Consider the following 11,779-nt stretch of genomic DNA (forward strand, 5'->3'; position numbering starts at 1 on the left):
CACCTCCTACCTGCTTTCCAATCAATGTTTGTTCTGTGATAAAGTCAAACAGTAATTAGCTGATGAATATGGAGGTCTGCAGTTCAGCTACTTTGCACCCGAAATATCAAATTAGGAGCCATCTTTGGCTGATGATCAGAAATTATATCATGATAACTGATCATGTTGTTTTTTTGTTCACAAACAGAAAAAGTTTTCATTTTTATTCATGCGAAGATTGGGGGGAAAAAAAGTCCGCAGCATTACCTTCAATAGATAATAAATCCCAACTGCTTGTTTAAAGCTTTCAGAGTGTGACCACAAGGTGGCAGAATTACACCGTTTTCTCAAGGCACACTGAGGGATTTGGGTTTTTCTTCATCAAAGATTGCAAACAAAAATATTTTTAGACTCAGTGATTTTATGAGTTATTTAATTTATAAACTGAGTAAATTATCTGAGTATGTTTTATAGTTCAAGGTAATAGCTTTATAGAAGAGACAATATCTAATCTAATCTAATCTAATCTAATCTAATCTAATATGCTGTGGATATTTAATATGCCAGAGTCTTTTATTTTGATAAAAGCAAAAGCACACCCCTTTGGGGCAAAGGTCATGAGATCAATTAACCTAACCATACAGCAAGAGCGACAATAGAATAATTTAGATCAATTTAGACAATTAATTAGAGAAAACGAGTCTCAAAAATGGTCTTAAAAGAAGAAAAAAAGCAGGTAAAGACATTTAGATTTAATGTGTGCTGCCCAAGAAGTAAAACTGTTTATGATAGAGGGTAACTGTTTACTGAACAACTTTTTATAGTTTATATATTTCATCAATTTTGAGTAGACTTGTTTTATGATTACGGAAAAGCAGATTTTCGCTTTGTTTATCTATCTGTACGTCTGGTTTATAGTTATTTTTGGGAACAACGAACAAACAACTGAATACATGCTGTCAGTGTCAACGTCAGGAACAGCTCCCACAACCTCCTGCTGTGTTAAAAGACGTGGTCTGTTTGAATGCGCACTCCATTAGATTAGCTGTGTCTTAGGTTGCGTCTTCCATCGCTGCAGCGAAGGGTTTTCACTCAAGAGATCCAGTTTTCCGGCGGCGTTTGGTTTCTCCAATGTAACAAAACCCCTGCCGAGGTAGTAAAACAGAAAACTGGTGGTGCTCTCCCTGTCATAATCTGCATCTACACTTTAACTTTCACGAATTTATAACAAAATAACAACAAAGTGTGCAAAGCGTTCATCTGTTTCTGTTGTGTAGAACCAGGAGAGATCCTGGCTGGATTTAAGGAGATCTGAGGCGAGGGAATAGATACGATGGGACTAAAGGGTGATCAGGTAACGTGGTGCATCATTGATACGAACATCATGAAAGACACTGCTATATTTAAACAGAGATGACGGGTCCAATAGATGATGCTACAAGCTGCTAAGGGTGAAGGGATGATGGTGAAGCATGATACCGTCACCACCATGTTTTACTGTGTGGATGATGATGTGTTTGTGGTTGTGTGCAGTATTAGTATTTAGGTTGTGGCCCAAAAAGTTCAAACTCAAGTGCATTTTCCAAAAGTTAGTTGTGTTCTCTACATGTGGCATTGCAAACTGTAAACGGGACTTCTGTTGGTTTTCTCTCTCATCAATGGCCGTCTTCTCTGCATTGCTTTTCTGGATAACACCGTCCGTGCCTCTCAGTTTAGTTGGTGAGTCATCTCTTAGAGGGTTTGCAGTTGAGTGGTTCAGTATTTATTTTAAGATGTTGGATTGAGCAGAACTCTGTGAGATGTTTAAAGCTGGGAAGCAGTTGGGTTGTTTTTTTTAAACCTAGCCCACACAAGCCTCCTCTGTTGCTTGGTCTTCATATTACTTTGAATACCTTTTTTTTTTTTTTTTTAGAAAAATTGGAAACCATGTATTACTTTTCTAACACTTCGCAAATATGCACTACTTTGTGTCAGCCTATCACACCAAATCTGAACAGAATAAATAGATTTTTATGGCTGTTACGCGGCAACATGTGAAGAGGTTCTAGGTCACAAATAAGCTTTTTGTTAGATATTTTAACCCGTACATATAAAGAACCACACAGAGAGTATTTATACTTTCAACCTTTGCAAAGGGGGAGAGTTTAGAGCGTCACAGAACCACAGCGGTGCCTCGAAACAACTCCGACTTGCCTCCCTGCAGCAGTCTGTTTTATTAAAAGCGGGGCGGGTGTTGGTCAGACAAAACAGAAGCTTAAAGATAAGGAGTAGGTGCACATCTGAGCCGGCTGGTACCGATGTGTCCGAGAGCAGGATGTTCCAGCGCACCCAGTTTCAGCTGGGAGCAGAGAGACAAACAACTTATTCATGAGGTAACCATTTGCAAAACTCTAACATCTGCCCCCTATTTATCAAATTAATACGTATAAGCATGTGCTGTAAGTAATAGAAAAATCTTTAAAAAACTGTTAATAAATGTCACTTTTTTTTTTTTAAACAACAGGCACTGATTGTACTTCAAAATATAAAACATAGCAAATACAATGCATCAATACACTCATCACTTGCTTTTGGCATTTTCAATGAGGAACTCATTCTGTATTTGCTTTTAAGCGGTTTCATCATACGAGCATCTTTCCTCATAATAATCTGGATCTTTTCGAAACGGTGGAACACAACCGTCATCTTTAGTCATTTGTAGGAGCTGGAGCTGAAGCTGTGACATCGCACCTGTCACAGCTCGGATCACCGTGGACCTAAGGCAAGGTAAAATGCAGGATGTGAACAAAGAGAACAATACCAGTACAGCAATTTCAGTTCTTAGACATTTCAACAGCATCTGCCACCAGGTAGGTACTGCTGGTGAGCCAGGCGAGAAAGTCCCATTCTTGTGGAATGTGGTCGTTTGCCATGGCTTTTTGCAGGTCCTTTAAGGATGCCGTTGCTTCTTCAATATGGGTGTCATTTTCTCCAGGAATGTAGGTACAGCACGATGTCTCAATGATGTAGCAAACTCCTCCTTGGGCGGCAGTCAGCATGTTCAGCACCATGCGGTTTTGGAGCACCATCAGTCTGAGTGCTCCCATTTCTTCGCTTTGTCCAGCAAAAACGTCGATGGGGAGATTCCACAAATGTCTTCAGGTGGTAATCCACAGTTTCCAGTCTGCGGGTGTTTTTTGGCTCTGTGGGAGAAATGAATGTAGGAATTTTTGATTTTGAACTCGTCTGGAACGGCCAATTCCCAGACCCTTTTCTCACTAAGCTTATCTTTATGATAGCCATTTTAGGGACAAATGAACATTAATTCTACTCTGACAGTTTCATGTTTCATTTACTAAAAAAAGTCAACGACCACTAATAAAACTAATACACAAACTAAACCAATGCATTTTTCATATTTTATTAAGTGTTTCCTGTCTACGTGAATACAATAGCCAGAATCAATATTTGGTGTCAGAGACAATCTTACCTTCAGTGGATATTTGCCTGTGATTTGACTTCATATGTAAATCAAGCACACCAAGATTGGTGGCAAGAGTGTCGATTTCATGCCCTGAAATCACAAATTTAAGATAGAAATGAGTGAAATAAGAATAATCCTGTATTAAAATCCAATTTTACAGATTTCTAGCATATTATTTTGCTCTAACGCTACACTTATTACACAGAGTTGATTTGATTTATTTAGTACATATTAGTGCAGTCTACAGTAAAAACGTGCAGAAATTGAAATACATTTTTCTTCTATAGCAAACTTTTTAACAGGCAGTAAGTCAAAGTGAAAGGGATGACATTGGAAATTGATCAACTAAACTGAAACGAAAATAAAATTTGAGATTTTAGCCTTTTTTTTTGTATTTATTGAGGCTATTCTGGGTAAAATCACTAATCCCTTTATGTTCAGTAATTTACTGATAGTCTGCTGTCCGGATATGAGAATATGTGATGCCGAGAAATAATGCCTATCGGCATGAAGTCACCCATAGACTGTCATATTTCATTAGACTCCATCCAAACAGGGATACGAAAATCCATCATCAGAAACAGATTGTGATATAAAATCTTTAGCAGTTGATATATAGGTAAATTGAATTAGATTTAACATTTGAACATTTTCCTCAATATTCATTAGTTAAACTTATTTAAAATGTTCAGTTGCCAATAAAACAACCAAACAGGTAAATAAATGAATTTGAGCTGGTAACAGTTGAGTACAGAGATGAAACGTGAATTTACCGTAGGGAGGCTTGGCCCAGACCAATCGGAAACCTTACATATTTTTACAAACTGGTTGGGGATTTGCAGGTCAAGGATGGAGAACTTTTTTAACAATAACAAAAATTGGTAAGTTTTTGTCTAAAAGTAATCAATGTTATCATAAAACTGTGTCTGCTCTCTTACAGAGAGACACTTGCTGTCAATCTTTGAAATGCAGCAGTCAAAGCTCTACCTTCAGTACTTTATATTAATTGTAGATATACTGCATGTTGTAAGGCTGCATAAAGTTTGGTTGCTTACTACATTGTGGTTCAGATGGAACAGACATCAGGCCTGAAATGTCAACTCTATATACTTTTATCCAACCTGTTTCAAAGAATCAGATTTCAGACTCATCCTTTTGTCCAAATATGGGGTTTCAGGCTCTCAAACGACCAAGACAGCAACTGCTGGATAGCATCACGGCGGCTTCCTCTTACAGTATTCAGGCTATGCACTTGAGATAAATAATGAGGCCTTTCAAACTGATTATTTATAGCTTCAGCAGGTATTAGGCTGGTGGGGGGGTGGGAGGGGAGGGCTATGTAAAGGAAGCTTTTAAGTGGAGTAATGGTGAGGTAAATGGTTTCGTCTCACTTCCTGTTTTTGTATAGCTGAAACCTCACAAATCAGTATGCCACATTAGTTTAAGATTGCTAATGAGCGGGTATTAGGTGCCATCATGTATTCCCAGCGGGAGGTGTGGTGGAGTGTGCTGAAAGTCGCAGGGGTGCTCGGTTGCAATCCCTTGGGTGGTGTGCTGTCTGAATGACTGCTTGTTCAGGTTAGCGGAATCTCACAGGTGCAACAAATAGTACGATGTTTACCTTTAAGCTTATTATCTCTAATTAACTTAAAAAGGTGCAGTACAGTTGACATGTGGTGAGATGATGTGTTTTTATGCGTTACATTTAATGGGTAACCTGAATAGAGGGTCAAAATCCAGGCTCACCTGTAGGAAAGTGAAAGCAAAACTAAACAGGGCCAATTTGACATGTAAATATATTCTCAAAGTGTGCTTGTTGACATAGCCACTTCAAACACTGGTGATTACAACAGATGTCATTTTATTAATAGAATGAATGAGTACAAGTTGAAGCTTTTCATCAAATCAAAAATATGAATACAGTTCATGCTGCTGACTTTTATTTTGTTATTTTTCTTTAGAAGAAGGGATGTACACCTTACTCAAACTTTTTTTTATTGATTTTTCAAACTCGTTTTGGTCTCTTTCTTCATGAAAGTGCTCAAAACAAGTGTGAAGCATGGTTAAAGTACAGTTATGCGGTCAAGGAATATGTTTAGGATGTGCAAAGCCATTCAATCATGCAGTAAATGGCATGAATATTTGAAATGTTAAAGAACATCAATATAGCTGCCGAGTCCATAGAACAAACCAACAAAATCACCAAGCCAGCCTCAGTACTTTAAGAAGTTGAATGCTATTTATCAAGAATAGTCTGTATCTGGGACAATTGCACTTCCAAATGAATCTAGGGAATTATATACAAGACGAAAATTCACTTTCTTATTAGAAAACATAAAACATTTACACGATTGTTTTTCTCTGTTTTACAAGGGCATGTTTTTTCCATTAGTGAGCACTCAAACCGATGTAAGTTTCCAATGTGTAATCTGTCTGGGATGCTGGGATCCATGGCTGCAGCACTTGCAGGAGTCATGTTATGTTTAGTCGAATCTCTGTTTGCACAGAAAGGCACTCCAGTAATGTTTGGTTCATGTAAAATTCACAGTAATCCCACGTGGTTCCAAATTTCTACTCTGCTCAAGGTGCTGCATTGCTACATTTATGACTGGGTTCATATGCGATAACTTTAAAGGAATAGTTCAGGATTTTTAAAGTGAATTTCCATTAAAAGTTTAAAGGGAGTTCTCTCAGCTCCTTCTAACAATTTACTGGAACTTTACTTTTTAAATTTTGAACTATCTCTTTTGGTGGATTATGGAAAACTCTCTCTCTCAAAAAAAAATACAAAATATAGAATCAAACAGACAAATTCAAGTTCTGGAAATACGGACTTTGGAACATCAGGCAGCATTCAGTGCATTGTACTTTGTTTTTAAAAAGTCTAAAAAGTTGAACATTTTTCTACACAGTTTCAGCATGCAGGTATGTGCAGGAGTTATGGCATGCTAAAAGACTTGCTGCGATTAAAAACTGCCCACAATTCCTCCATTGGTGATTCTGCGCCAAGGTAGTGTGGGTCCCTGAACAAAGTTTGACTTGCAAGCCTCGCTTGCGATCAAAACTTGTTTCAAAAGATGGAATCAGGTTATGTGTCTTTAAATTTACAAATAAGTTGATCGTAGCACGCACATAAAAAGAACGGAAAACACAAAAATCCATTTGGGTTTCTTTTAACATTTTAACTTGTTTAACCACAAAATAATTTATTCCATAAAGCTTGCTGCAGTCCAGCTGCTCTAATTTACGGGACACACAAGATGTCAGGTGTCACACGTTTTGTTTTGCACGATACTTTGGGCCGGCTCTGGTCTGCAGATGAACTCCATGACAAAAAGAGCAGTTGCAGTTGTAAACATATCAAAATAGAAAATGTTCTTATTTTAGAATCCAAGTTTTTACACTGTACAGAAGAAAACGGCAGTAAGTTCATGTAATTTAAATAGGCTAGATAAAGAGTCAATGGCCTCAGTTGGGCGCCATAAAGTGAAAAATCAGAACATGTTCAATAAAATATGACATACAGGTGCATCTCAATACATTAGAGAGTTAAATTATTTCAATAATTCAACTAAAGTGAAACCCACACATCTGTATAAATCCATTAGACACAAATTGATATAAGTGTCCCATTAATATTATGGTTTAAAAATAATGAAATTTAGTTTCCCAGAAAACTGGAATACTAATACCAATATAAAAAAGGGAATGTCAGCATTTACAAGAAAGAATCGTTACTAAAGAAGTGGCTGTTCAGAGTACTGTTACAAGCCCATTATTGGAAAGTTTAGTGGAAGGTAAAAGTATAGAAGAAAAAAACAAGTCAATCCTGAAGCAACTTGGGTGTAGTCAGAGTAGTCATTATATTGCATAGTACACGGGCATACTTTGTATGTGTGATTTTTCTTTTTAAATTAGTTGTATAAGATACCTTTCACAGACTGAGTTTTTCCATTAGTTGTAAACTGGAAAATATACCTCTTTTACATTTTACACAAATAAGGAGCCTGCAGCCTCCTTACTGTTTGTGACTTTTGAAAAGCTGAATTTTGGGAAGCCATCATTCTCAAAGTAAGCAAATGCTTCAGTTAAACCTGTCGATTAAAATAAGAGTTTCACATTTTGAACGGAATTGCAGAAACTTATGAACTTGCTGTAGACGGTCCAAGTTGCTGAGATGAACCTGAATCATTTTTTTAATAGATCTGTTAGGAAGCTGATTTTACATGAAGAGTTATTTTTTCTTCGACTCCAGTTGTCCGTTGACCTCTCCGTTCTCCCCACTCACGCAGTCTGGGTCTTTGGTGCACCTTATTCTCAGCAGCACGTTAGACAGCACGTCCTGGTACAGACTCAGGATCAGCCAGCCCGGGAGGTACAGGAGGGTGATGAGTCCCATGAAATTGTGCGGATAGTGGGAGTAATCCCAGGAGCAGGCGTCAAACTGCCTCAGCGTCAGCCCGCAGCAGAACTCCCAGGTGTAGATGAAGCAGATGTAGATGGGCAGGCGGCGCCAGGTCCCCCAGCCTCTCCCGAAGTGCAGGTGGAAGTAGAGCTTCTCCACCACGAAGCTGCAGCTGCCGTACATGAGGAAGGACCAGAGGGACGTGTGGCCCCCGGTGGCCCTAACCCCTTTCTCCACCAGGTTGAACAGAGACGTGAACAGCACCTCGTCCAGGAAACCGTGCATGCCGAAAAACAAGAACCGGGCGAACCCGGGAAGTCCGCCTGAAGGATGATGATGATGATGATAATGTTGATGTTGGTGATAATGATGATGATGATGATCCGGCCCGCCGAGGCTCCTCCAGAGGTCGGCGCAGCGGGAGGTGGGCTGGTACTGCAGGTGCGCGAGCCCTCTGTGGAACACCTGGGAGAAATACAAGGCCAGGATGTAGTGGACCACCAGCTGCGCCCCGGACACCACGCGCACCTGCTCGGTCAGAGTGTTGATGTTCCCGACGAGGATCTGCAGTCCGATGTAGACAGACGGATAAAAGACCAGGTGGAACACCACGGGCCGACCTCGGAAGCACTTCTTCTGGGAGTAGATCTGCTCCAGTGCGAAGTGGGTCAGTGCGTGCATGATGCACAGATACGGAGAGGAGAAGCCCACCAGCTTAGGGTCCCGACTGGTTAGGACCCCCTGCAGGGAGGAGAGCAGGACGTCCAGAGTCACGCCGTGCATGCCGTAGAGGTAGAGCCGCATCCATCTCGGCAGCTCTCGCAGCGACTCCCCGGCGTCCCCGGCGTCTCCGGATGGTTCCTGTTGCCGGGGCGCAGCAGCTGTTTCTAGGCTGATGCCATGCTCCCTCGAGCGGCTGCGATGACCTTCTCTCCACCGACTGGCCATGATCAGTCACTCACTGCGGAGAGACTATGTTGTCCTTTTCCTTGACATTGTTGTTTTTAATTTATTTTCCGCTGCGTCCGCAAGGTGAAGCGAGAGATGCGGCAGCAAGCGGCTGGTGCCTTTAGTGCAGCCCGGAAATACCAGCTCCCGGAAGGCTAACCGAGGCCCACCCTTGCGGAGTTATAAACAAACAAATGAGTATAAATATGCTCTTCCCATACAGTAAAGCTCCAGTGAAATAATTAAGCCAATTTACCACTTCGATTTTCCACCAAATGCCTTTAGCAAGAGATAAGAAATGACACATTCGCAAACCGACATCAAAATTCCCCTGTAACTCAATTTGTATAATGTCAAAAATGATAGTTATGATAATTACGCAGTTCCGAGCTGCAACTGCGGCTAAAACCGGCAATTACTTGATGCCGATGAAGTAAACATAACGGGGTCATATCCATTTCTAACCGGCATTTGAAGGCAGCATCTGCAGTCAGGACGTTTGACGCTGACGCAGTCCCGCTGCGACGTCGTGACGCCGCTGTAATTACAAGTCATTAATGATGATTACATGAGATTAGAGCCAGTGAGGATGTGCCAAGCTGAACCACATCATCTCATTTAATCACATGGCTAATTCAGATAGATAGGAACAGGGAAACAATTGTTGAAAGAAGACCACAGAAGGTCACGTTTGCCACACGCCACGAAGGGGCAAGACATGTAGAAGGAGGCGCTCCGATTAGCAACACTGACCTTGAACCTGAACACTTTGTCCCCACAGGATATGTTGGTGGTGGCAGCATCATGCCAGTGACTAAGTTCAAAAGGAAGAAAGGCGAGATATCTATCTTGCCTTCCGTTCATGTCAACAGGTGCTCGTAAGAATAATAATAAAAAAAGTCCAGCGATACATAAGATACAAGAATGATACTGTCTGTCCAAATGGAGGCCACATTGTCACAGTTGCAACATAGTGTGTGTTGCTGATTTTTTCCGTGGTTATGTGTGAAATACAGCCTGTGAGAATAACATGTATATAGTGTGCATTATCATCTTAAGCTTCTTCTAAAGACGTTAATCCAAACGCTAATCCTTTGCACAGCCTCCAGTCATTCAGCCCAGTCAAAACAGAGGTGAGGTTTGCTCTCAATTCAACCAAACAGCCACAGAGGGGCGCTGTTGAGTGCTGGGTCTACTGTATGTCTATTTCAGGACAAAAGCAAGCACAGGCAGCGTGTGTTTATGTGTGTGTTGATGAAATATTGCAGTAGTTTTGTTTTTGTGTGAGGAAACCAACACGAGCCTCTTATGAAATATCAGACACATTTCTTACTTCCTTTGCATGAGTTTTTTTTTTGTAGGTTTGCATATGTGTGTGGATGCCTTTATAAGTTTTCCTTTTCAGTTTTTGCATATTTAACAGGACATATGGCGTTTCTAAGTGCATTATCCTACACTTCAGGAAATGTTTGCGAGCTGCTGTCGCCGTGTTTTGCAGTTGCGTGTTTGACTGCATTCACACTCATGCAAAACAGAGATGTTATCAGCGGCCTTCTCGGGTTTCGCTGAAAACAGAATGAACCAGCTTTGTTTACCGTGATCTGAATCACAAAACCGAACTGCTACGAAGTGACAGCAAACCGACTGTGCTTTCCAAAAGTATCCACTTCATCACCATTTAGTCATTTTCTTATTTCAACACAGTTGAAAGTGATACATAGTTTTAAAACTGTTTTACAAATAGATCTGCATCTGTATTCAATTTGGATTTTATACAAAGGTATGCAGTACGTGTAGAGAGGAGCCGAATATTTGCAAATGTTTTGATTCTCAAACTTGCAAAAATATATATATATATATATTGAAAACCCTATATTGCTTCCTCCCATCTTACAATTATGAACTTTGTTGACTTTGCCAATCAGTTTCAAGGAAGGAAACTACAAAGTTTCTGGTTGTAAAATGACAAAATGTGCAAAAGTTTGAGAGTCATAAACACTTTTGAGAGTCAAAGTGTAAGGAAATAATATTAAGAGTTCAATTTAAAAAACACCCTTAGATTTCTTTGTTTGTGCAACTTAATAATAATAAAAAATGAAATTCATGTTTGGAGTGAAACAGTCAGCTTTGATGTTTGAAGTCACTCCTTTGTAGCGCCTCCTGCTTTGAAGTCACAGCTTAAATGCAGCAGAATTGAAAAGCTACACACAACGGGATCTCAAAGGGGAAGAAATTATGTTTTCTTCTGCTCACAAGTTTTTCAGAGTGAGACTCCCACTCCCCTACCCCCCACTGTGCAATGTGAATCAAAGACATGGCAAAATACATAAGAGAAACCAACTGCATGTGCAACGGAAAATGTCTGATGAAGGATGTTGTTGTTTGCTAGTAGTGGTGGGAGACTTTAACCACACAATCTGTAGGATTCTCTCTCTGTTGTTACCTGTAGGATCAATATAGACATCATAATTCCTTCCCCACTTCAATGATCCAATTTCCATTACAATTGCCACTGCTCATGGCCTTGTGTGAAAGAGCAGGAAACTTGTAACTATGAACCCAGTAGCAGAGCATAAGTGGTACAACTGTCCAGTTTTGGATTTGATCACCTTTAGAAGCATTATTTTTAGTTAAAAAACAAAGTCTAGAGTGGTTGGGGCTATCCACTAGATGGCAGCAATGTCACACAACCTTTTTCCTGCTTGGGTGGAACCCTTCCACATGAAAATATTAATTTACTAACAAAAAAAACCCCAATCAGAATAACAATTTTGAACGGAGAAAAGTGCAATAACTGAAGACATTGTGGATTATATATTTGCATACAGTAACGAGTAAAGTGGCAAACAGTGTGCAGATGAGGATGCTACCAAAGATTTCCTGCTCCAGTTATTTGTTACTGTCACTGTTTCCTCAGACATTTCTAACAAACAGCAGAACATAGATCTATTAACTTTAGACACGATCTAAGAAAAGCACGTACA

General features: G+C 40.0%; 1 protein-coding gene across 1 annotated transcript; it reads right to left on the reverse strand.

Annotated features, from left to right (window-relative positions):
* Positions 1 to 5,286: 5,286 nt before the first annotated feature.
* Positions 5,287 to 11,062, reverse strand: tmem229a (transmembrane protein 229A). Its single transcript, XM_032590057.1, has one exon. It carries the CDS (start codon positions 8,793 to 8,795, stop codon positions 7,677 to 7,679), a length of 1,119 nt encoding a protein of 372 aa, XP_032445948.1. The 5' UTR covers positions 8,796 to 11,062; the 3' UTR covers positions 5,287 to 7,676.
* Between the last annotated feature and the right edge of the window lie 717 nt (positions 11,063 to 11,779).

Source organism: Xiphophorus hellerii, chromosome 17, assembly GCF_003331165.1.
Source record: "Xiphophorus hellerii strain 12219 chromosome 17, Xiphophorus_hellerii-4.1, whole genome shotgun sequence".
In the NCBI taxonomy this organism is placed as follows: Eukaryota; Metazoa; Chordata; class Actinopteri; order Cyprinodontiformes; family Poeciliidae; genus Xiphophorus; species Xiphophorus hellerii.